This window comes from Ascaphus truei, chromosome 3 (assembly GCF_040206685.1).
Source record: "Ascaphus truei isolate aAscTru1 chromosome 3, aAscTru1.hap1, whole genome shotgun sequence".
Taxonomy (NCBI): Eukaryota; Metazoa; Chordata; class Amphibia; order Anura; family Ascaphidae; genus Ascaphus; species Ascaphus truei.
Window position 1 is genome coordinate 250,263,393 of NC_134485.1, and position 27,325 is coordinate 250,290,717.

At 43.6% G+C, this 27,325-nt stretch overlaps 2 protein-coding genes across 4 annotated transcripts in view; one reads left to right on the forward strand and one right to left on the reverse strand.

The window, feature by feature from the left end:
* Window positions 1-94: 94 nt before the first annotated feature.
* Window positions 95-17,956, reverse strand: GTPBP6 (GTP binding protein 6 (putative)). Of its 2 annotated transcripts, none has more exons than XM_075590598.1 (10): window positions 17,456-17,956; window positions 16,237-16,374; window positions 14,758-14,828; window positions 13,528-13,658; window positions 11,975-12,045; window positions 11,449-11,607; window positions 10,436-10,644; window positions 8,890-9,038; window positions 2,365-2,520; window positions 95-605 (listed from the first exon to the last, which is right to left on the reverse strand). In XM_075590598.1, exons 1-10 carry the CDS (start codon window positions 17,907-17,909, stop codon window positions 482-484), a joined length of 1,662 nt encoding a protein of 553 aa, XP_075446713.1. In that variant the 5' UTR covers window positions 17,910-17,956; the 3' UTR covers window positions 95-481. The 2 variants fall into 2 exon arrangements, with proteins under 2 accessions (XP_075446713.1, XP_075446714.1); XM_075590599.1 differs by lacking the exon at window positions 17,456-17,956 and adding an exon at window positions 17,285-17,440.
* A 3,054-nt stretch (window positions 17,957-21,010) lies between these two features.
* LOC142491049 (uncharacterized) overlaps window positions 21,011-27,325 on the forward strand; it is a 29,516-nt gene continuing 23,201 nt past the window's right edge. The window contains exon 1 of one of the 2 annotated variants that reach the window (XM_075593383.1): window positions 21,011-21,149. In XM_075593383.1, the coding sequence (XP_075449498.1) occupies window positions 21,083-21,149 (67 nt within the window). In that variant the 5' untranslated portion in view covers window positions 21,011-21,082. The other variant, XM_075593384.1, reaches the window with a different exon arrangement.

Below are 27,325 nucleotides of genomic sequence, written 5' to 3' on the forward strand. Positions count from 1 at the left end.
CACTCTTTCCATCATGGTGCTCCCATTCCTATGAACACATCGCAATGTTTCAAGACTGTTCTCAACCAATCTGTGAATGACACTGGACTGAAACTTGACTGCATTAAATGATTTTATTTTTTTATAACCGTGACGTTGAAAAAGTCTCCATCCTGAAGTTATCATGTGGCTCATTTCACTCCATCTGTTAATAGCGCAAGTCTGTTTCCTGGGAGATTATTTTTCTGTTAGGTGCCCTTTAGCTTAACTGAAAGCCTAACAAAGCTAGAAATGTAATGACCCATTGTTCAGTTCCTGAGTAAGCTTTGTTCTTCTGCCAGTGAGGAGGAAACGAAGGCTCTAATTAGGGAAAGTCAGCGAGAGATGCTTCAGCACATGCTTCCATGGTGTGAGCATCTTTCCTTCCCAGATCAGAGATATTTGAGCAGAGTTTTAGGATGACTCTTCTGAGCTCTGTGATGCCCACATCCAGTTACTGCTCTCATTTAGAAAACAACTTTCTATATTTTCCATAAGCAGAACTGGTTATTATCACCCGTACATTGGCAGTGCCATCTTCTGGCAGAACATTCACTTCCTGGACTGTTGCCTCTTTATATAACCAGCTGTAAAACAAAGAACCATTGTAAGGCTGCATTGTAAGGAGCATTTAAGCCAAAAATAACTAGGACCTTACCTCTCAATGCTTGGGGAACCTGAAATTCCACTTAAGAGTTTACAAGAGTACACAGCGGTATATTTATATTGCCACATCCTACACACCCATAAGTTTCATAAAAATTCAACTAATTCACACACTACAGTCATCTAAATTGTATTTCAACAAGTAAGAGGATCTCTGAGAACAGTGCAGTCCAACAGTTACCATAGTAACTTAAGATGCTAGAGATGAATGTAATCATAATTTTTGTAAAACATTATGCTAACATTACATGAATGAAATGCATCTTTCTGGGTGATTGCTGCTTTAAATATAAGCAGTTTATGCCAACACTTAACAAAATACCACAAATACATTGTACATCTTTCCTTCCTCCCTGGAGAAACACATGGCACAGTCTGATGTGCACTTTCCACTAAAGGAGCTTTTTTTTTTTAATATTTAAAAAACAAAAAACCCCATTAAAAAGAAATGAACACCATATTTTTGACAATGTATGACAATGCTGTGCAGTATGCCATTAACAAAGATTTGGGGCTTAGAGCATGAAACAAAGTTCACTACGCTTGTTGTGCTCACGTGACCCAGAAGTCGAAAGGGCCTGTGGCATGGAGGGCCACAAACTTTCTGGCACACTGAGGGTTAAGCCGTTTCCTCATTCCGGGAATATGAGTCCTATTTACTTATTGGAATGCAGAGGATCTCCAGCATGAAAGGACTTTGCGGGATGTGGAATAGGGGCCTTAGAGAGAATGCATGGCTATTAAGCTCATTAGAGGAGGTAAAGAATTAAAGTGATACTGTGGGGCCACCTGTTGAGTTTTAACATAACATTGGTTTACATTTCATGGATAATACACATAACTAAATAACATTTTGAACTGAGAAATGGAAAAAAGAATGGTCATGATTTGCAGACTTTACGCTGTTTTTTTGAACATTACTAAATGTACTGTATGCAGCATATTTTGTTGTTTAAATATAAAGGTACCCAGCAGGATCTCAGAAACCCCCCCCAAATTACCACAATATATATATCTATATAGATATATATCTATCTATATAGATATATATATATATATAAGTGTCAAAAGGAGTGCTACTGGGCATGGATAATTGTATAAAACAAGAAACAAAGACGTCCAGGGGAACATCCAATGTGACAAAAATACACAGTGAAATACCTATATATCTCTTGGAAAAAAGGGTAATTTAGTTAACCCTTTGGCCAAAGCGTGAAAGCCTGCGAGCCACTTTCAAGGCATGGCCATAATATCGCAGGTCCTAACACTAACTGATTAAAATCCTTATTTACCTCTATAATTAGGGGAAGGATGGCCCTGGCATTGAACCTGTCGCATGCAGCTGGTTGTCACCCTGCGCTGCCGCCGACCAGCATCTTGATTATACCAGAGAGACAGAGCAGGGGAGGCTTAGAGGCGTGGCCGTGAGCGGTTCGCCCTCATTGGCTGAACCGCTCAGGTGATGCAACGGTCGCCGGCCAATAACAAAATCCTCTCTCTCCTCTCCAGTCGTCCACCCTGCAGCTCCAGGCGGCGCGCGCACCACTACTAGTATGTTAACTGTAATTGGATTCATGTCTTTTGTTTTTGAGCCATGACGCCGTCTGCGTTTTTCTGTATAATCACGGCCTAAGAATGGACTTAAACAAGGTGACCGTTGAATTGGTGTATGGTGTTTACCTTAACTGAGGACTTTCCAGGTTTACTTTAATTGTCACAATGTTTCTTCCAGTGCTTTTCATCACTGCAGTTTCAACTTCTTGTCTCAATCTTTCCAATCCATATCCAAGCAGAGCAGACACAGGAAAAGCAGCATCCACAGCAGCAGGATCATGTCTAGCATGGATAGAACACGGATAGAACACGGATAGAACACGGATAGAACACGGATAGAACACGGATAGAACACGGATAGAACACGGATAGAACACGGATAGAACACGGATAGAACACGGATAGAACACGGATAGAACACGGATAGAACACGGATAGAACACGGATAGAACACGGCTACATCTTAAGTCTGCAATGTTTTAGTGCACATTAACACATTATTTTGAGTCATGCAAATATATTTTACATTTTTGTACAGATAAGCCGTTTAAACAGGGACAAATCCTACATTACAACAATATAATAATAATAATAATAATAATATCTACACTTCCTAATACTGCTGTAGTTTTAGAAGGTGCAGATTTTCCCTCTGTATTGTGTTGTGCATATCAATAAAAAAACCATCTGTTTCTTCCATTGACTTCAATGGGAGTTTTCATGGGATAGTGCTCCGATCTTCACTATAGCTACTTAAAGCAGCAAAACATGTGAAATCTTATTTGGGTTTTGAAAATAAATCAGTTCTGTAATATTAGATAAGTTACTTTTTATTAAACTCAATGCCATTTTTAATGAGTTTTAAAGCTGCAGACCAAGCAATATCCTAATGTTTTTTTTTAAAATAAATCAGTTCTGTACCATGAGAAGTTATTTTTTTTAAACAACTCTGAATGACATTTTTAATGCATTATAATGTAACAAGCCTTTTTTGTTCCTATAGCAACCATTTACAAAGTCACACTGACTGCAGAATACTCCTCTGCAGTAATTTAGTGAACCCCTGAGCCGAATCTTCGCTGATCGATCACAGGACAACAGATTGCTTGGCAACTTAGGTAATTACGTATCATTGTGTGGACTGTATTGATGCACATATTAAAGGGATAAAAAAAAAATTTTTAAACGGAAGCTTGGATTGCTGCTTTATAGCATCCTTTGATTTCTATAGCAGGTTTTAGCCCACCTCCCCATGAGTGCAAGATCTTTGTAACACTTTCCTGTTTGGGATCATTTGTTGGCAATATTCACAGCTTATCAGATACCCCCGCTACAGCTAGTGATGTAGGGAATGGTGCTTATAGGGGCAAGAATAGTAGTGAAACTGAAGATGGACAGAACCCCTATATAGCACTCTTTTCCTATGTGAGATGGTGGATGAATTAAAACATATATTTATTCAAAAACTTCGTTAAAACAATGGGGTTTAAAACAATTATTAAATAGTACCAAGTGCTTAATAAACTCTTGGGGTAGGTTACTTCAGAGGAGTGTTATATGGATATTAAAGTCCAGTGTTAGTGAACTCACTAGCCCTAGTAATCCTCATATATAGTGATTAGCTAGGGATTTGTTTGGAGTGGGAATGAAAGTAATGACCATATATGTAGTGCCACAGTAATTGAGTACTAGTTGGTGCACCAATACACAGAGACCTTATACTGTGCTGCTATGTTTTGCAGCCAGTTATAGTGATATTGGTTGTATGTTACAATCCTAGGTAGTTGTGCACCAAATCACGATCACTAACGTCAATTAGGATTAATTGTGCATGAGCGCGGAGAATGAAAATATTATATCGTGTGAACCTGGGATCTGAAGTATGCAGATCTGAAGTTAACACTGGTACTCAAGAGGTTAATTACTGATAAAAATAGGGGCACTGCAGAAACTCCTATATGGTTAGATAAGGAGTGACTGCTAAGTACTGCACCGTGTAGGATCTATATGCAGGTTAATAGTATAAAACCTTTATCCTAATTGGTGTTGTACTGCTCCATATATGGTATGAAACTGGCACTCCAGATGTTAATGGCTGGATTGGACACTGTATGCTTACAAAGTTTACATAATCCCTTAATTTAGTGTAGTAGTAGGGTATTAGCAAGATAGGTAAGACTGTAGAATTATACATTGTCACATACTTTACATATAAAAAGGGAGAAAGTAGTATTGCTGCTTTAATGTGTAAATATGAGTTGTCGTCAGTGCTAAACGATTGGTTAGAAAGCTCTGTATTGGCCACTAAAGGTTCTATGTTAAAAGGGTATTTTGTATAGATTTACACACTTACTGAACTACAGTACTTCAATGTATTGTGCTGAACATGTGCAAATGTCTTCAAATCAACTGAAAAACAGTTGCTATGACAGTTAAAATGCATCTTAAAAAAATAAAATAAAAAGAAACACAAAATAGTGTGTAATATATCAACTAGATGAACTAAGGGCATGGTGCCTTATCCATAAACCCAAAGTCATCATCATCACAGAAACATGGCTACCTCCTAAAACTCCCGATGCGAATATTGCCATTCAGGGATGCCCCATTTCTAGGAGAGATAGCTCAAAGAGAGGAGGAGGTGTGTTATTTTATATTGCAGACACCTTAGAATTTACACTGTTAAATTGCCCCCCAAACCCACCCTCTTTTGAAATCCTAGTTGGCAAAATCTGTCTCCCCTTTTCTAAGCCCGTCTTGGTTGCTGGCATCTACAGCTCCCCTAAAGCCCCTCTACAATCCCTGACTGATATCACCCAATTTCTTGGCTCCATTTCCTCTCTGAATGAGAAGAGTGAGCTGCTAGTTTCTGGGGATTTCAACTTCAATTGTCTCGACCCTAAAAACAAGAAAATCCAGATACAATTCAAGACACTTAACCTAATGCAACTCATTTCCCAACCCACACGGACAAACCTGAAATCTCACAACCACTCCTTGCTAGACTGGATTCTCTCCTCTAGTCCCAGCAGAATCCAATCCTCTGGGATCCTTCCTGACATTTTCAGTGACCATGCAATAGTGTACTGTGTAAGGAAAATCAGATCACCCCAATCAAGCCCTAAAATTCTCCTCACTAGAACATTTAGGAACTTTAACCTACAACAGTTTCTGGCTGATCTTACCAGCTGCCCTTGGTACAGAAAAGACTTAATTCCTGACCCCGATTCTGTACTCGACTATTTCCAATCCAAGTTCTTAAAACTCTGTGATACCCATGCTCCACTACGCAGAATAAGGGTACGGGGTGCCAACCTTCCATGGGTTACAACTGACCTTATCGCACTCTACCAGTTCAGGGATGCCTTGTGGAAAAGCTACAAAGTAACTGGCACTACCAAGGATCTCAATCACTACAGATGCCTGCAGAATATGCGGACAAAGCATACAAGGCACGCAAAAGCACAATATTACTCTTCACCAGACTACACCAAACCCAGCTAACTTCTGGAAGGTTATCAACAATATATTTCAACCTTCTTGCCAACAACAACCATGTAATATCATTAAGGAGGATATTACTCTGGCAAATCCCACGCGCTATGTACACTAATGGCGCTATATAAATAAAGACATACAATACAATACATTGCAAATGCATTCAAAACAACTTTGTGGGGTGGGCTACTAGCTTAGTAGTGAAACGTAACCGAACTACATACATGAACATCAATCTGGGAGTATCCCTATAGCTCCACCCTCTCCCAACACTGCCCACAATTTTCAATTTGTCCCAGTATCTGAAGAGGAGATTACACAAGTGCTCCTCAAATTAAAACTAAGCAGCCAATGTGGACCTGACCTACTGCAATCTAAGTTCCTACGACTTGGTGCCCCAGCAATTGCCAAACCGATTGCTTCCCTAATCAACTCTATTTTGTCGTCAGGCCATATCCCTAGGACATGGAAAACTGCCAGAGTTGTCCCAATCTTCAAAAGTGGGGACAAAAACAATGTCTCAAACTACAGGCCAATCTCTCTTATCCCAATACTATCCAAAGTCATGGAAAAAATGTTTTCACTCCCAATTAAGCGATTACTATACCAAGACAAATTTCCCTAGCCAATTCCAATCTGGCTTTCGCCCCAAACAATCCACGGTAACTACCCTGCTAAAAGTTTGCAATGAAATCAAGTGTGGAATGGAACTAGGACAACTCACTGGTGCAATATTCCTAGATATTGCAAAGGCTTTTGATACTGTTGATCATGTTATCTTGCTAAACAAACTCCGGTGCTCTGGAATAGGGAAGCATGCTTTAAACTGGTTTCAGTCCTACTTATCAGGTAGATCCCAACATGTGTCTATCTCGGGCGCTAACTCAGACATCTTGGATATCACCTGCGGTGTCCCGCAAGGCTCTGTTCTGGGGCCCCTACTCTTCTCAGTGTTCATCAATGATCTTCCTACAGCTTGTAAGGGAGCTTCAATACACATATGCAGATGACAATCTTATATGCACACAGCATTAACCTCTCCGACCTTAGACATATACTTCAATCTGATTTTTTGAGACTTGAAAATTGGATTTCCCAAAACAAACTGTTTTTAAACACTGACAAGACTAGAACCATGGTATTTGGGATCAAGACTAAATTACTAAAGGTTCCTATGAATGAGCACCAGATCAGAACCAACTATAATACTATTCTAGCCCATGTTACTAGTTTCAAATATTTGGGCATATGGTTTGACTCCTATTTAACATTTGGGTTGCACATTGATACCCCAAACCTATGCCAACTAGGTGTACTATATAGGAACAAATCCTCCCTAAGTATGCTGGTCAAAAAGCGCATCGCACAGCAGATGCTGATGCCAATTATAGACTATGGGGCCATAATATATGGCACGCCAACCCAAACACACCTTGGCAAACTTGATACTCTCTACAACTCAATATGCTGCTTTGTCCTCAAATGTAACTACAATACACATCACTGCGAAATGCTCAAAGAACTAGATTGGTCATCACTTCAGTCTAGGCGCAAAGTTCATCTTTTCCGTCTTGCCTTCAAATACTTTCTGGGCAAGCTATCCATCTACCTGAACAAGCTCTTCACCCCTACCATATGCAGCACTTATCTGAGATCTGACTACAAAAGACTGTTCATGGTCCCATGGCTCAACACAGTATCCGGCCGCTCCTCCTCTTACCGTGCACCCCACAACTGGAACAATCTACCGGAGACTCTCACAGCCACGACCAGTTCTTTCAAAACTAACGCGGTCTCACATTTTAATCTGGTCTGTAACTGTTACATATGCCTAGAATACATATTATCTTTAACTGTGCATGCAATGTCTTGTATATAAATGTTTAACCCTGTTCACTTAATGTAACTATGTATTTGTAACCATGTATTTATCATCATACCTCTGTGCCCAGGACATACTTGAAAACGAGAGGTAACTCTCAATGTATTACTTCCTGGTAAAACATTTGATAAATAATAAATAAAAGGGAAATTACTTTTTTTTTAAAGGGAAATTTCCTCTTGAGAAAGGGTTTGACCTGAAACCTCAAAAGCTGCAATTCCGTTCAATATGAGCTCTATGTTGTGCCCTTTAAAGCAGATTGCAACCTTACTTTTTTCCCTAGCTGCTTTTTATTTTATTTGAATATTTACTTAAAAAGGCCCTACAGCGTTTACATGGCAAGCCCTGCTGTTTATTCTCACGTTCTCCCTTTCACCAGGAAGCACAGAACTGCAGACATCAGAGGGACTGATCAGAAATGGAATGTCTTATCTTCCCAGATAAGGTTCTTTGAGGTATACTACTGTCACTAACCCCTAGATTAGGGTGACCCGATTTGTCCCATCAAAAACCGGGACAAATATCACGCATGCGCATGCACGAAGAGCATTTGCCGACTGCGCATGCACGAAGAGCATTTGCCGACTGCGCACGCACGAAGAGCATTTGCCGACTGCGCATGCACGAAGAGCATTTGCCGACTGCGCACGCACGAAGAGCATTTGCCGACTGCGCATGCACGAAGAGCATTTGCCGACTGCGCATTCACGATCGGTACTTCCCAACTACGTATGTGCTGACGGCGTTTGCTGGTCACTCATGCGCATGCGATCAGAGCTTGCTGGTCGCGCATGTGCAGTCGGCAAGTGCCGATCGTACATGCACAGTCAGTAAGCGCTCTTTGCGCAAGCGCAGTTGGCGCTTGCTAGCGGGACAGAAAAAATCGTGACAGATTCCGAAAACGTCACGACTACCATGAAAAAACGGCACTGTCCCGGCTAAACCGGGACATCTGGTCATCCCACCCTAGATTCATCAACCTCCATTACAGGTTTAACACAGGGTTAACATCAGATCAAATGTATTGACACGTAACGGACCTTGATGAATCTGCCCTTTGTGAAATGGGATTTGCAGGCATTTTAATTTAGGTGGTGGCTTATTTTTTTAGGAATAATACTCTGATCACAGAGTATGTCGGGCCTTGATAAATGTTGTCATCTTTGGGGTTTACGTTGTTTGGCTTTCATTTTTCTACCGAGACTATAAATTGCTTAAACTGAATTAGAGTGTGCAGATACACACACACACACATACACACACACACTTACTTTTCAATTAAATCCACTTTGTTGTGAACCTCAATAATTGTGTCAAGAAGCTGCTGTGATACACTCAAATTCTTCAAAACGGACAGAACACTTGTTTTTTGATTGATGGTTTCAGGGTGGCTGATATCTCTCACATGAATAATTAAATCCTGGTAGATGACATAAAAAAGTATTATGCACTGCATTAACCAGATGAAAAATACCCTGTTTTTTTCCCTGGAGGACTAGAGTTCTCTGTTTAAAGCAGGAATTATTCACTTTTACGTTTACTATAAAGCAGTAATACTGAAAAAACAAAAAACAAACTGACATACATTTTTTTAGTACTGGAACCAGTTTACTTCTCACCCTAGAACAATGGTAGCAGCGCATTAAAGCAGCAAAACGTGTGAAAACGTATGTTGTTGTTTTTAAATAAATCAGTTCTGTAACATTAGATAATAGTGAATGTTCTTTTTGTAATTTGTTTTTATTCAACAATGCAATTTTCAATGAGTTTTGAAGCATCCTTAGATTTTTATAGCCTGTTTTAGCACAACCCAGCAGTGCGAGATCTTTGTAACACTTTCCTGTATGTGATCCTTTGTTGCCAATGTTCCCAGCAGTTTGAGCTGTAAACTGTAACAATAGATAATGTTACCTTAGTAATATAAGGATACATTGAAGCTGCTGAGTTACACTGACTGAAACAGCCATTATGTTAGGCACACAATGAGGATTTTTACAGATTAATAACAGAAGCTTGAAATGATTGCTATACATTATCGCATTGTCGACATATAAAAAGAAAAAACATTGTAAAGTAGTATTGCTGCTTTAAGAACTAATGGTACTCTCCAATGAAGCAAAGAATAGTAATTCAAACCAGGGGGCACTCCGGTGCTGAATCTCACGTTTTCCCGCGAGCGGGACATGCAGGTTTCTCAGATAATTGTAGGTGCCGATGGCTTTCTCATGTGGAATCGGCGGTGTCAGACAATAGAAAGTCGCAACTGATAATGCAGCTTTCTTTATTGCGGACCACGTGAGATTTGGGAGCCATATTGTTTTCACAGAAGGGATGCCAGAGCACCAGCAAGTGCACCTCACAACTGGAACAATCTAACATGAAAACGAGCGCTAACTCAATGTATTACTTCTTGGTAAAACATTTATAATTAAAGAAAATAAATATCGGCGGGGCACGGGGGGGTGGGAGAGAAGAGGTTCAGGTGCTGAAAGTACTAATGTTTAACATTGGAGGAACCTTTGGTTCCAATTATGTACAAACACAAAATGTAAATTCCAGGACGAATTGCTGCTTTAATCTGGACCAGCGAACACCTTGCTGGTACGAAAAGACTGTGTGTGTGTGTGTATATAAATGTTTTTTTAAATATGTATCAAATCATTTTCTGTACAAGCAATTGTAGTATGGATGGTTTACTCTAGCATTAATACTAAGGGTTCTTGCTTAGGTTGTCTAAAAAGGTAAAACATTTCCTAGATAATGTGTGTGCATTTTACATGTTGCGGCTCGCTGCTTTTTAAACAAGAAGCCCATTACCGAATACATCACATCTTCCAGCGTGGCAGAGAAGGACTCAATCAGATTGTGCGGAAGCTGCGAGAGAAACCCAATGGTGTCAACATAAATAACTGGCATGCGACAGGGAAGCAAGCCAGCATGGGCTGTGACATCAAGTGTGGCAAAGAGCTGGTCACGCGGCTGGATATCTGCATCACCTGTCAGGGCCTTAATCAGGGTTGTTTTTCCTGCAGATCAAACAATACCAAAATACATCACCCACGCCTCCAAAAGCCACAACTATAGGAATAGGAGCATAACAACAAAATGATAAGGAAATAAGTCACACCATTTTGGAACTGCTAGACAACGTCTCAAACATAAATCGAATGTCCATATCTATCGAGTCTCTTAGAGACTTATTCCATGAAGTGCAATAGTGCAGACATGTCATTATCACCTTTATTTTTTTTTAAAAAAGCCCTTTAATTTATTCACTGCCTTTGGACAAGGCGATAGCGGCCTAATTCCAGTTAAACTGTGTTATTTTCTCAAATCATCATAAATGTCTGTTTATGGAACCAAAAAAATGTAGGTGATTGATGGAGAAGCAAGTAGATTTGAGCGTGCAGGATATATTAAAGTTTCTGGGCATCTTGAAAACGGCATTTACAGACAGGACACTTGTGTTCATTTAAGAAATCCTGACTGCTTGACCCAGCTTTAAACAGCAAGCTCTCTCGGTAAATGGGGGAGAAATGGGCAGCTTGTGGCAACCTGCTTCCCTGTAGAAATTCTTGGGTATCTTACTTGGTCAAAATCCTGGGCAAGAGCTTTCTAGGCTCAAGTAAAAAAAAAAAAAAAAGAAAAAGTAATCACTTTGTGAAATTGCTCATTAGTGTAGTTAGTACAAACTCCATAATTACTTGTTGGGCATCAAAAAGAAACCTTTGTGCAGAATTTGGCTTGACGCATTTAAAGCTTCTGACTGACCATTGAAACAAAGTAAAAGAGCCGGAGAAGCTTAAATCATCGTTACGTTCCTACATTACCGCAGTTGGTGTAACCCATTACAGAGATGGTGGGAAACTCTCGCCGCTGGCGCTGGTTTCTGAGCAGGTTTCTCTTTTTCCTCAGCTTCTCCAAGGCGTTCCTGATCTTCAGCTCTCTCTCCTTGAACAGCCGCTGTTGCACCTCCATGATTGTTTCACCTATGATTGGGATTTTGGGGCGTGATTAAAATGGAAGTTCAACAAAACAGGTATTTAAAAAAAACAACTAATTAGTTTAATTGGTTCCTTGTTTAGCAAAAGGGTTGTTCCTTTTGCTGAACATTGCTTTAGAAGTCTGTAATATCTTGCTGTGGGGTTAATATAGGATCTGAAGGTGTTAATCAAACGAAGAGGTTAGGATACGCCTATGAACTACCTATAAAAACGTATGTGTGGTAATAAAAAACTATTATTGTACCTCAGCTGTCCAGTATCTAGTGCGGTGCGTACGTTCACTTTACCTTACAAATGAATCCGCCGTTTTTACTGAGTCGCAGGACATATGTTATCTTATACAGCACTTTACCTGAACCCATGATGTACCTTGATCCCCCTCCTTGCTGATCCATGTGAGCCATCTCATTTTTTAGCCTAGACCTAGATCAAGAAGAGATACATTTGTTAAATGCAGTGTAAAAATGTTCCACATAGAAGGTGCTAAAGACAACACTTCTTATTTGTGCAGATTACTCCTCATCCCAAAACAATGGTTGCAGTGGTACTCTCCAATAAAGGACAGAACAGTAATATTAAATAAGGGTCTGTCTTCTTTGGTTCTATTTTCTCAGAGCTTAGAGTGCAGCTAAAGTACTTACTTTGCTAATATACTTAAAATAATGCAAACATGTCTAAAAGGAAGTGAACAATCACACTTGTACATCTCTCTTGAAACAAAACGTACTATTATTTCCCCAAGTAAGCTACAATGCATTGTATGTTAACTTCAACACCAACTGATTAATTACATGCTCCAAATGTAATCAGTCGTCCCAGTTACTATATTCATTTCTGATATATTTTTAAACCATTATCTTAATCACATAGTTCAATGTGGTGAAAATATAATCTAAGGTAATAGTAGGGTGGGGGCCTAGTGTTAGCTTAAATAAATATTTTCTATTTTCAAATCCGTGTGCCCTGTCTTCCATCTCTCTTTGTATGCAGCCTTTCGTTCATGGATGGTAGCACCGGTAACGGTATCATCTCTTATTATATCACATAACTTGGTGTGCAGCACGTATCCTCTTTCGCATTGGCCCAAGGAGCCTGCCATTTGCATTTTCATCACTCTGCCTTGACAACAGCATCACTTATATCACCAGAGCAAACACCCGTCAGCTGTGCATGAACCACAGTATAACTGCACATTGCCTGAGGTTTGCCATTGTACTGTGCAGCATGGTCTACCAGTTTACATTTGAAAAGCTATCCCACATATCTCAACCTGTTCAGTGCCGTATTGACGTACAGCGTACATCCTAAAAAGTGCCACCCTAGAGGCCTGAGTGGCGTACGTTGTACATTATGGCCTTAGGCCAATTTTTTTTTTAGGTCCTGCTCGCGGACTTCACTGAAGGGGGACCCGCCCGTTCCCGGGAACGCGGAAGAGGTCATGTGATCGCTCAGAAGAGCGGTAACATGACCTGTCAGTGCCGCAGGGCCGGGGGGGGGTCGCAAAGGTGACAGGACCATGGCACCGAAGGAGTTAAAATAGCAACCAAACATTATAAAGGGCAGTTGAGGCGCTGCATTGGTGAATGCTGATCTCTTATTACAGCCCCTGTATACCTGGGTAAAGGCATTGCCTCAAATTGGAAACATCTTCACAAACGCAGGAAAATATCCCGTCATATTTGAGAAATGTGGAAAAAAAGGGCATACAATAAGCGCTAATGCTTCCCAATACTCCGTATGTACAACACAAATAGTGATAAACAATAGTAAAGTGTAAAATACAAAACAATGAATAAAATGTCCAAAGACATGTTCCTTAATAGAAACAAAATAATGTTCTGCAGCCTCAAGAACCTGGGTTTTTTACTCAGGTTCCAAACTCCCATTTTAGAAATGTCTTATTACCTCAGGACGGGAAGTTCAGCCAGAGCGATCTGTAGCTTGGCCTCTCTTGTGCGCGCATTACAGCGGAAAATATTCAGGACAATTGTGTATCTGTCAAAGACTTTTACCCCCCAGGTTGATTCTAGTTCTTTCTACAATGGAAAATACAATTGAAACAAATGATGTTAACCTAGAAGAGACCCACTTTCTATCAGCTGAAGAGTGTATTGGCTCCAGTCTATCTGACGCAGATCTCCCCTTTGACCCATCTCTGGTTCTGAACCGACAACCAGAGTGGGAAGGAGAGAAATCAGCTCCCATGACCTTTTTGGTCCAGGCAAAGGTCAGCCTCTCCGAATCAGCCATTATTGTTGATCTTTGTTCAGTAACCAGAGAGAAATCTATGGCGATAAATTGGCCTAGACATTACAAAGAGATGGCTTGCTTACAAGCAGGGCTGCGTGAATATTGTGTTCTTCTATGGTCTCAGAAGAAGACGATGATGGATCTGAGTAAGTTTAATGACACAGTTCCACTTGGATCCCAGGCAAACTAATGGCAGGGATTGGCTTAACAGGTTAAACGTCAGTGGTAGTAAAATAGAGAAATACATGTATTTATCAATCATATGAATGGTACTATTGATATGAAAAGAAAATAGTTTCTTTTGAATTCAGCCGCAGCTCAATTTGTCAGTAATAATAATAATAATAGCATGTATAGCGCTGCTAGTTTTACATAGCGCTTTACAGAGACATTTTAAAGACACAGGTCCCTGCCCCATAGAGCTTACAGTCTATGTTTTTGGTGCCTGAGGCACAGGAAGATAAAGTGACTTGCCCAGGGTCACAAGGATCTGACACTGGGAATTGAACCAGGTTCCCCTGCTTCAAACTCAGTGCCTTTACTCACTTCAGCCATATGTTTGCTGCACCCAAGTAATAGGCATTAATTAAGGCAAATTGATAACTGGGAGATAAGAGATATATGTATCAAATCCCACCCTAACCTTAAGGCCACACTGTTTAAAAGCAGTGTTAAGACAAAATAATTTAACAATATGCAGGTGATTCGAAACAGGGGTTTACTTGATACAGAACCAACCCTTAAAAATATAATTTTTTTCAACCAATAGGTTTTTTGGGGAAAAATATGATCGCTCTTTCATAATTTGTGATTAGTTCAAAGTAGTTTTGAATATATGTGTTACATTGCTATTTTCTTTATTGGGTATCGCTGCTACTACATTACCTCAGTCAGAGCAGAAATCCTTTCTACATTCAAGAAAACTGCCGTTACCTGAGGCAGCCCTTTAATCGTTTCTGTAAAAGAAAATGTATAGATGAGGGTGTCTGAAACAGGGCGAAAAGAATGCACACTGGAAATCTTATTGTTTATTCCCATGTATTGATGGATAATACAAACTGCACACTCATGATGCCAATTCCTTGTTAGGTGTGGTAAATCTACAATAGAACATTCTACAGGTAGAATTCTGACATTCCTTAACCTCTCCACTGCCAGAAGGACCTGCAACACTCATAGGAGACAGGATTAACATAAAGACATTTTGTTCACACCTGCAGCACCGATGAGGACTAGAACACATTGCAGATTGTTCACTAGTGCAGGGATAAATAAAGGGCCTCTGTGAAAAATCACACAGGAAAACAGGTGCATCACAAAGCTGCCCTGCTCCGTTAGGAAACCAAACCAACTGCAGGATATTGGCAGTCACACCCAAGCTCTCTGGGACAGAAATCAAGTTGTTTATATACATTTTAAAAGTTTAAAGAGGCACTCCAGTTGACACTATGCTTTTTTCCCTTAGAATTGTATTGAAGCAGGGGGTCTTTGGAGCTGAACTGAGCCTGGCTGGTTCACAATATGGCAGTTTAGCAAAAGTCCCGCGGGACAATAGGCAGCCGCAACGTCATGCCTTTATTGACCCACGTGACAGGGAGCTTTAAACTACACAGATACTGGCACCGCCTACGGAGGTATCTCGCCAAGCAGAGGGTCCCCGGAGCTGAAAAGAACACGTTCCAGATTCAGAGACCCCCTGCTGCAATCATTTTTTTTTTAAACAGTGTCGCCTGCAATGCTCCTTGAGGCTGAGCTCAGACAGCAGGCGATGAGGCGTTAGCGCGCACGTCCGTCGCAAATTTGGGTCGTACGGTGGGAGTTTTCAAACGGAAAACTCCACCGGCGGCAAAGTGCAGTGTTGTCGCTGCGACATTTTGCCGGCACAATCCAAATTTAACTTTTGGGCTACAGTCGCGTGACGCAAGCTGGTTCAGCCAATCAAGGCGAGCCAGCTCCGTGACACGTTCGTTACACGCCCCCGCCACACCCCCAAAAGCCGCGATCTGGCTCCTGTTTGAGCACAGATCGCTGTGCTGCAGGAGCATGCGGCGGGGGCGCGAACGCTAGCAAGCTGCCGTAGCAGCCTGTCTGAGCGAGCCCTTACACCAAGTCATATGACAGATTGCAAACACAAGTGTCTCAGTGAGTAATGGCGCTGACTGAAACAAGGGGAGGCTGGTTTAAATCCTGGTATCAGTTCCTCGTGACCTTGAACAAGTCGCTATCTCCCTAGACACCAACATCACATTGTACATTATACAGGACACGGGACTCATTGTGCCTAGTCCAAGTACAGCGCGGTACATTATCACTGCAATGCACAGAAAATAACATTCTAACTTGGAGGAAGCATGTGCTTTGTACCTGTCAGAGCCTGGAAATTTCCTTTGCCAAATAAAAGTTTGCTGTCCGGAGATTTTGTAGACATAATCAGCGTGTCTACAACTGTCCAATCTGGAAGGCTGTGTACTAGAGCTACGGCTTCAGCAAGCTGCAGCTCAGCTGCAATAAAACACAGAATAAACCATTTTTAAAAGAATAAATCAACCCCCCTTCCCAAAATAAAGTTTTAAATATCCTTTATTTAGTTTAAGGAATGTTTTAAAAAAACATTTTTTTAATTGTTATCTGAATTAAGCAAGCGGTCTCCGGAGCTGAACCCCAATAATTTCAGCTCTGGGACCCCCTTACTTCCAGAGATACTTCCCATGGCAGTGCCGGTATCTGCAGCCAGGGAATTTATATGCCTAAGCAAATGACAGCATTTAAATGTCCCGCATGATCTGCACAATTAAACTCCACAGAGATACTGGCACCTGCTGCAGAGGTATCTCTGGAAGCAATGGGGGGGGGGGGGGGGGGGGGGGGAATAAATCAGTACATGTGTAAAAGCAAAAATTAAACACCTTTTGCATATATTTATATATATATATTATTTTTGCACCACTTTTACATTATATATGTATAGACTTTAAAATGGCTACTTTTGCTAAACGTCAAGATATTTTCTTTCAAACTGCTGACCTGCTGTAGGAGTCCATTCTATTTAAGCATTGCCCTGTATAATGCATACTTTTAGTATTTAGCCAATCTGGGCCTTCATATGTATGATCAGTCTTTGCAGAGACAATAACAGTTAGTTACGTTACCATTACGGACGTGAAAAGGACAATGTATTAAATCATTTCTCGATTGTAGTTATACTGTGTGTGCGATTTTGGATGTTCTCCAAGGTAAGAGTTGATCATTTTGATAGATTACATGTTAGACTGTGTTCTCTTTTTAGGCCATGTGGATTCTTTTACAATACTTTGCTATAAAATCTTAGTCGTGTCTGAGACATGTGCAGTGGTTACTGTGAATGAATGCATGGGGCAGAATGCCACTTCTTGAACCCTCTGGATTTTACAACCTTGCAAACAGCCAGATGAGTGGGGAGGTATCAGTAATTGGTACTGCTACCCCCTCAGGACCATGGACCTTCTTTTAGGGATTATTCTCCATTATAGCTCCTGTAAAGGTCTGATTCACTTGGTGAAAATGCTTAATGCAGCTCAGGGTGCCACATCTACTAATATATTACCGGTGGTGAGGTACTGTTTTTTAGCCCCCCACTTCACGTCCGGGTGTACAATAAATATCCTCTGAGCCCCTTCAAGGAGGGGTGTAGTAAGAGGGGACAGAAGTGCCTCGCTTTCTTCATCTTCGATATCCTCCTCCTCTTCTCCCTCCTCCTCCTCCCAGTCCCCGGGGTCTCTGCCCTTCCAGTCCCCGGGGTCTCTGCCCTCCCTGTCCCCGGGGGAGCCCCCGTGTTTCTTTGCTTTGCAGCACCGTGTGCCGGTTGATATTGTGCGGGCGCTCTGCGGGCCCCGCTGCACTGGGTGACAGCTCCGGTTATAGCGGGAGGGGACACCGGGAGGTGGCAGGAGTAAGTTGCAGGAGGGAGAACGCAGGGTTATCCCGGTGACCCTGTGCAGGGCAGTGATCCCGCACACGTGACTCCCGCGAGCAGCCCGCAGCAGCCAGGAGAGCAGCATTGCAAACACATCCAGGTTGGAGGTCCACGCAGTCACGTGACGGCCGAGCACGTGCGCCCAGGGGAGGGGACTGAGCATGTTACTGCAGCATGCGGACTGGGCGTAGGAGGGGTCGGGTGGTGCAGTCTTGCAGTCCCCATGGGGTTATACATTTTTACATTATGCTAAAAATACAAGCATGTTACAGATGTTGTATGGACAGCACCCCCCGCCCATAAAATACTTCCTGTAATGCAGTGTTTAATCATTCCTCTGGTATAGAAGGTATATATATATATATATATTCTTGATTGTGGCATGATGCAGAAGACACCCTATTATTAATGGTACACATGTTTGTGTGTGTGTTCTCACATCACTGCGTGTTTAGTTAGATTCGGAGGGCGGGTCTGCGGGAACTGCAGTCACCAAAACCTGAGTCACATGCAAGAGTACAGTGCAAGAAGTGGAAGCTGCTGCAGTAGGTCCTGTTATTTCAGGATAATACTATGTAGCACTACATGACAAAAGTTAACTTCATTACATTTGATCTATTTTGCAATATATTAACTCCTTAGTAGCCCAAGTGACCAGCTAGCTATGGGCTAAAAAAGGGTTATTATGTACATCACCCTTGCCTACCAGAGAGGCTAGTAAGGCATTGCTTGGCAGGTAAGGGGTTAACTCCCACTACCCTGCCCCCACCTCAGGGGGCCTATCAGCCCTCGCCAGGGCACCTCCCCCCCAACACACCTAAACCCACCTCTATAAAGGCTTAACGTGCCTACCCTTTGATTTATAGCCCACCTTAAAAAGGAGACAACACTGTTTTGTGGAAGTCAAAAGGCCGCAGCTTTATTTCTTAACAACATTGCAAACAAACTCAGGCAGCCCGCTAGTCCCTGTATGCAGACGTTCCATGCGTCATGCAAAAATATGGGGGAGACCCTAAGGCCTCGCTCAGACAGGCTGCTGCACGGACGTGCGTCCGCGTTTGTGAGCCTCTGTCTGCTGGGCGATGTGTGAACATCCCCAGCAGGCAGAATGACGCGATTGGGGGCGTAACTTAAGAAGAAAAAAAAAAGTGTGTGTGTTTCTGATTGGCTGGAGAAGTGCACGTGACGCAGCTGTCGCTTGAAATTTCAACTTCAGTTGACAACGCAGCACTTTGCTGCCTGGGGTCGTTTTCTGTTTGAAAACTCCCACAGAACACAGCAAATGAGTGGCGAACGTGCGCGCGCACGTCGCATCGCGTTGTGTCTGAGCTCAGCCTTATGCTGCGTATGGCTGCCTAAGGTCTCGGCCAGGGTGGTGCTGAGCGGGCGGGCGTGCTCACACTGGCTGCGATTAAACACATTGAGGTAATGCGTGAGCACGCGCCTGCGACTGCTCGGCGCTTAGCTGCTTGCAGAGCAAGCAAATTTGAATTTGCCACTCGCAAGCGCGTCATGTGAGCGGTTCGCCCAATGAGGGCGAACCAGCTCCGTGACGTCATGGCCGTGCCCCCAGGCGAGCGCGCGCCTAGCCGGCCACAAATCGCCCGGCCGAGCAGGGCGCAGCACACGAACGCCAGCGCGCCCACTCCCTACCTGGCCGCAGCTTAACACCACCCCGCTCAGGGAAGCTCCAATCTCAGTACCCCCTTTGTGGCCGCCTAGGCTCAACTGCATAAATTGTCTCCCAGCTTTCACCTGGGCAGGAACCCTACCACATACGTTGGCGGCAGCCTGCCCAATGTCTTCTGGGGACTTAACCACAGACCCGACCACATAAGCTGACGCCTGAGTTCTTAGCATTTCATAGGTGACTGAAGGCCCATTAAATCTAAAACAATAATACGAATATTAACAAATTAATACATATATAAAAAACATGAGTCTAAATGCATTTATATATAACGGGTTCAGTTAACCCCTTGTGTGCCAGTCAAGCGACCTAAGCCTTCTCAAGGAGTGTCTAAGTAGCCTCATTGGCACCAAAGGGACTAATGAAATACATAAAAAATCACTTTCGACCATCATTTGTCAATGATAGAAGTGCCAATTTCTATTCGCATTGAAAGAATGCAGGTACCTCTTTGTTGAAGACCTGTGAAGTCTCGCTGATAGAAGTTCAGATCCTCCAACTCTCTTTGATATTGGTCATTCGAGGCTGACCTTTTCATAGACATAGCTGAAAATCCGTTTTCAAAACCTAGTAAGCATCTGCTTCAGATCTACTCACATTACACAGTACACCTGAACAAGAGTCTTATGGGGTTCTTGAAAGCTCAAATATACATTAATCTGCAGCATGATCATACTAGTATTTGTTGGCCCCCCACTGTAGCAGTAAAAAGGCAAACCTGTCAATTGTCTGTGATATTTAGTGAGTTTCACTTATTTGGAATGATCTCTTATTCATTAAAGTTTTTTGGGTTTAGAACCCCAAAAATTCATTCATATAAATTCTTGGAAATCGACATCTCTGTAAATGCACCATACCCTGCAGCAAATCTCCATTAACCGTCTCTCTGCCAGAAGTACCGGCAACACATTGCGGAAAGAGTTAAGTAAGAGAGGCTGTAAAACGTTAAAAAAAAATAAGTCTGGCCAATATTGTCCTAAAATATGGAGTCTGGTGATGGGTACATTGGGGTACTTTTCACCTCCTTATTAGCGAAAGTACCTTCTCCCCATTATGCGTAAAAATGTAGGTGTCATGAAATCAGGCACAATGCCTCAACTTTTTAATAGCCCTCCAAGGGAATAATAAGTATTTCATGTAAAATATTCCCAGTGCTCCAGTCTTTGCCCAAGTGTATTACAAAATAGTTCAAATGTGCCTGCATATTGGAATGAATAACCGTGCAACAAAAAAGGGTTATTCTTGTGCCTTAACCTGTGTGTCACTACTGCTTTCCATCATGTTCGATATACTGTAGGTCTCACAAGAGTGGCATCTCCTCTTCTCTCATCCCACCCTTCTACCTCCCCTCTCCACAACAGTGGAAGTTGGAATAGAGCATGTCTCCTTTACAGCCATTTAACAATCTACTGCTATTGGCTGCACAGCCCCCAGCTCTGCATCATCATCACACTGCTGCTACTGCATCTTCATAATATACCACTCCTTCTTTGTGGGGTCTATTCCACCTCTTCTCTGGAGCACTTGGAAAAATCCTCCTCTCGTTTTTGTCTGCGCAGGACCGTGTAATGATGGCTGCTGTGAGCCAGTCTCAGCCCCTACGCCAGCCCTGCCTGTACCACTCATGTTATAAAGGTAGTGGATGTGGTGGAAGAAGCAGCATCTTGTATTGACTGCATGTCTTCCTGCTTGTAATCTTATCCATCTGTCTTGTGTGCACGTACAGTAGTACTTCAACACAATACAGTCAGGCTGCATGGTATGTGTGTGTTCATCTTTGTATGTATTATTTTGATGGTATGGGTCTAATATGCAAAATATGAAAGCTGGATGCTGGTTAGTAATGTAGTGATAAAACCAGAACATCATACCCCTTAAATCACTTTAATTTGTGTGGGTGATACATGCAATTTTACACTCACCTTTTTAAAAACATCAGTTGGTCACACATTTTAATCACCTATAAAAGTGAGGTCACATTTTTAAAGGCATGTATCATTTTTTTTTTTAAATATAGTGCCAGTTGTTTACACTGCACATTACAGTAGAGGCAGAGCCAATTTAAAATACAGAAAACTGCATACAGTATAGAGCAAAGCGGTACATTTCACACATGAAAAGAAACAGTGACAAAGAATCACTGGCCATAGAGCGTACAATTTCATGGTATGGTACCACTCAAAAACCGTAAGAAACAATGTGAGCGTCTTGTACATCACAGTGCATGTCAGATTGTAAGCCCGGTTTGCAGGAATCTATGATCTGCAAAGATTCTTTGTTCTAGAGAAAATGATTGCCATCTAGCAGCAGCTGGTGAGAACGCAAGCCTCCTGAAGAATAATGCTCTAGTAAAAAAAGGCATGCTAGTCACGACGTGACCAGGAGCACACACGATCCTCGTTCCCAACCCAAACGGTGGAAGATTGCTTAATGATTTGATGACAATCCTTAGTGTCACCCTATTAATATAAAGGAAAAATCAGATCTTATTATATACTTATCCTATAATAAGACACGTTCCATGTTAGATGCTTCTAACTCTTTAGCAAGAAACTTATTTTAAACAGGAAGAACTGAGACATGAACACCGAATTGAGAATCTTGATGAGGCTTTAACATGCCCTACAACGTTGTGACAATTTATTTCATAGTTTATCTAGGAGCCGGCAGACGATCCTATCTTGGGCTCCTGTTCAAGCCTACGAATAAAGACACAAAAAAGACTGGTTACTTAAGGATCTAAAGGCAACCGTCAGCCTAGCAGCACTGGGACGGTGGGATGGGCTGCTGTTGATAGGTGGCAATTATTTTCCCTAGAACAAATCAAGTTTGCAGATCATAGATTCCTGGGTTTTATCCTTCAGGAGGCTTGCCACCTAGCAACAGCTGGTGTATTTATGCATGTATATCTTTATTTATGTAGCACCATTAATGTACATAGCGCTTCACAGAAGTTATACACGTGACAATCATATAAATTACACATAACACATAATGGGAAGAAGTGCTTCAGACATAAAAGTGACATTTAGGAAAAGGAGTCCCTGCCCAGAAGAGCTTACAATCTAATTGGTAAAGTAGGAAGAATGTATGGAGACAGTAGGAAGGTGTTCTGGTAAGCGCGTCTGCAAGGAGCCAAGGTTTATGTAGGAGGTGTAAAGTATCAGCCACGGAGCTACTCATACTGTATGCTTCGTTAAGGAGGTGTGTTTTATGATGGGTCTTAAAGGTGGATAGAGAGGGTGCTAGTCGGGTATTGAGGGAAGGGCATTCCAGAGGTGTGGGGCAGTCAGTGAAAAATGTTTAAGGCAGGAGAGGGCTTTAGACACAAAAGGGATAGAGAGAAGACATCCTTGAGCAGAACGCAAGAGTCGGGATGGTGCATAGCGAGAAATTAGGGCTGAGATGTAAGGAGGAGCAGAAGAGTGTAAAACTTTAAAAGTGAGGAGGAGAATTGAGTGGGGGATACGGGATTTGATAGGAAGCCAGGAGAGGGATTTCAGCAGGGAGACGCGGAGACAGATTTAGGAAAGAGTAGAGTGATTCTGGCAGCAGTGTTTAGGATAGATTGTATGGGAGATAGGTGAGAGGCAGAAAGGTCGGAGATTACAGTAGTCAAGACGGGAGAGAATGAGGGCCTGAGTCAGAGTTTTAGCAGTCGAGCAATAGAGGAAAGGGCGTATCTTTGTAATACTGCGGAGGAAAAAACAACAGGTTTTAACTACCTTTTGAATTTGAGAGGAAAATGTGAGAGAGGAGTCAAGTGTGACCCCTAGGCTGCGTGCTTGTGCTACTGGGTGTATGATAGAGCTTCCAACAGTAATGTGGAAGGAGGGAGCAGGGCCAGGTTTGGGAGGAAATATGAGGAGCTCTGTTTTTGACATGTTAAGTTTAAGTCGGCGGAGGGCTATCCAGGATGATATAGCGGAGAGACATTCAGAAACTTTGGTCTGTACAGCAGGTATAAGGTCAGGGGTTGAAAAGTTAATTTGTGCATGCAATGTATTGCAATGTATTGTATATGTAGCCCTCTTTCCCCCTCTCTCTGGGAAATGTGCTGCTACCAGTGTGTTCTGTGGCTGCTATATCATACCTGGTTGGTAAACAGGAGGCAGGAGATCTCCATGATGGTATGGGGAGGACATCAGGACAGGCTCACGGTGGTTCTTTAGTGGTCAGCGCCTCCAGTCCAAGAGGATCATGAGGCTTCAGGATGCACCTCATGGACACTTCTTCTTTCACTAGCCATGCTTCAAGGACTACACCAGTTGTTAGTATGACTGAGGTTTATTTAGTAATGACGTACATGCACTGGATCACATATCAACTGTACCCTATCCCCTAGGGACTAGGCCTCAGTCACTTCTCTAGCAGAAGAACTCTCTTCAGTGTCGGCACACTCTGGCATCTTTTCCAGAAGACCCTCACTCTCTGATGGCTATTCCAGACGCAACTGCTCACACTAACCCTTAGGCTAAGGTCCCGCTGGAGGCTGCTGCACGCGAGCCTGGCAGCGTGTGCACAGCGCTAGACTGCGGTCTGCAGGCAGAGTTCTCAGGCGTAGGGTAGCGTGGCCAAAATGGGGCGGGTGGGCATGGCCACGACGGGGGCCGTGTGTGTGTTGTTTTCCTCACACCCGGTTATGATTCTCAGTGTATTACATTTACTGGGTTTATGTCACCCTGCATCTCCCCACTCCTCGAGCAATGTATCTTTGTGTGCTGAAACAGGCCAAGCTTTGCCGAACCCATGTCCGTGCAAGTTGGATATCACTACCACATAATATAGGCAGCTGTTTTGTGTTTCCAACTGATTATTTTACCCAATAATAGTGTTTTGCTGAACCTATTGCACTGTGGGGTCAGTCCTGCTGTTTCCCATGTGTGACAACTGTACCGAGCTTAATGAGAATTCCAAACCAGGTCACAGAAATCCTGCAACTGGTGATCGGGATCCTCCACCCCCCTGCTGGCGATCTCCCCTCTTCATAGGCTCCCTGGCGCACCACGTGACGCGTCGCCGCTCAGGAACACAATTCTGTTGTAGCCCCTGCTGGCTGACGCGTCACAGTACACAGTGAGCCAGGGAGCGAGGAGGGACCAGGGACAGCCAGGAAGAAGGTAAGGAGCTGGTGGGAGGCGCGCACGTAGTCGCGCACACCGCCGACTACAGCGGGGACCTGGTCTTACTCTACTCTATAGGGAAGAACACCCCCCTCCTTCCCTGGGGAGTAGCTTGTAAGCTGGACTATTCTTGTCATAGACCCCCCTTCCTTACAATGAGAGCTACTCATTAACTTTATTGCTCATATCTTCTGAACAATATAACATTACACACTGAACATTAGAACAGACCCCATAGGTATCATGCCCACACTGCCCACACATTATGGGGACTTACAGTGGAACCAAGGCCAGGGAATGTTAGTCCAAGGAGACTTGGCTACATATCTATATCTATCTATATATATATATATATAAAAGTGAAAAAATGTTTGTCTGTATGTTTGTGCCCCCTGGGATTGGCCGGCGAACGGCCACAGCTCATTGGCCTGCGGGGTGGGCTGATGTCACGGCCACGCCTACGCAGGCCATGACAGTCACACCACACTCAAACCGCGTGCGCCTCTTGGCCTCACTGTCCATTTGGTGACTGGCAGGACCGCACACTGACTCCCTTGATCCCGTTGCACTGGTACTCCACTACGCATCCTCCCTCCCACACCCCCTTATCCGCCCTCGCGCTCTCCCCCTTCCACCAGCGCCGTCCTCCCGCTCACCCCGAACATGCGCCATACTCACGCTCACCGGTGCCGTTCTCCTGATCACCCCGCACACCGCCGCATCCTCCCTCGTGCTCTCCCGCCAGGAGTGCCTGGGAGGGAGGGGGGGAAGGAACGCGAGGGACAGGGTGAACCAGCGCCGGGGAGAGGGGGGGGAAAAAGCACCGGGGACAGGGGGGGGTACTCACTGTCACCGGCGCCGTCCTCCCGATCACCCCGCACCGCCGCATCCTCTCTCATGCACTCCCCCTTCCACCCGCGCCGTCCCCCCACTCACCCTGCACACAGCCGCATCTGCCCTCACACTCTCCCGCCGGGAGTGCCGGGGAGAGGGGGAGAAGGAGCGCCGGGGACAGGGTGAACCAGCGCCGGAGAGAGGGGGGGGGGGAACAAGTGCCGGGGACAGGGGGAGAACCAGCGCCGGGGATAGGGGGGGAACCAGTGCCGTGGACGGGGGGGGGGGAAACGAGCACCTGGGACAGGGGGGATGCAGGGGGGGAGAGTGATGTGAGGTGCAGGGGGGAGGGTGATGAGGGCTGCATGGGGGGAGAGTGATGAGGACTGCAGGGGGGAAAGTGATGAGGGCTGCAGGGAGGGAGAGTGATGTGGGGAGCAGGGGGGAGAGTGATGTGGGGTGCAGGGGGGGACAGATATGTGGGGTGCAGGGGGGGAGTGATGTGGGGTGTAGGAGGGAGAGTGATGTGAGGTGCAGGGGGGAGAGTGATGTGAGGTGCAGTGGGGGAGAGTGATGTGGGGTGCAGTGGGGGGAGAGTGATGTGGGGTGCAGTGGGGGGAGAGTGATGTGTGGTGCAGGGGGGAGAGTGATGTGGGTTGGAGGGGGGGGGAGAGTGATGAGGGGAGGGGGAGTGCTGTGAAGTGCAGGGGGGGAGAGTGCTGTCCGGTGCAGGGGGGAAACAGTGATGTGAGGTGTCCCGGGGGGGGAGGGGGAACGGAGCTTAACGGGGGGGGGGAATAGACTTGGGAATGGGATGGGGGGGGGAATAGACCTGTGAACGGGGGAGGGGAGCGGAGACAGAGGGGGAGCGGGAAACTTAACTCCCGGCCAACACTGGGTATATCAGCTAGTACAGTATAATGTGTAACCCTGTTCACTTAATGTAACGATGTATTTGTAACTATGTATCTGTCATCATAACTCTGTGCCCATGACATACTTGAAAAGGGGGTGGGGGGGGTGACTTGGGTAACTCAGTGTATTACTTCCTGGTAAAACATTTTTATAAATAAATAAATAATTTAATATGTGCTTGAGAGAGAGTGACACAGCAGAACAGTGACAGGCAGCAGAGGGTGAGTAACTGAGAGGAGAGTCTCATGTGAAAGTGCTTATAAACCGTGAATGGAAGAAAAGAGACGGCTTTGATTAGAATCAGGGCTATAGCACATTTTTAGAGCGCAGATATGAAAAGGGGCAGATTAATATAAAAGTTTAAATATATGAAGAGTCATTTTATGGATTTAATAGAATTTAAGGGGAGAGAAGACAGATTTAGGTGATAGTGAAACCGCACTAGCAAACGTGATTTGAATACACTGCATGGAAGAATGTTGGGAGAAATAGCTGCCAGTTAGTAAAAAGTTACAATACGGAAGAAGGATTAGCACAGTGGTAATATCACAGACTTTGACGTGGGTGAACACAGTTGGACTCCCATTGTCAACTTCTTGTGACCTTGAGCAAGTCACTTTATCTTCTTGTGGGTTAGCCACTGAAAAGCGACTTGTACGTAAGAATAATCAAAATACCGTGCTGTGGATATATATATATCTATATATATATATATATATATATATATATATATATATAGATATATATATATCTATATATATGTAGCCATGCATGTAAAATGGTCTGCAGTTGTCTCTCCTGCTGGCAGTAAAGCCTGGTAAGTTACAGGGATGCCAGCAGTAATGATGGAGGTTTGCCCTCACACCCTGGTGAGGTGCCCTATGTATGGATGGGAGTGGCTACATACTCTGAGTCCACCGTTAGTGACATCAGAGATGT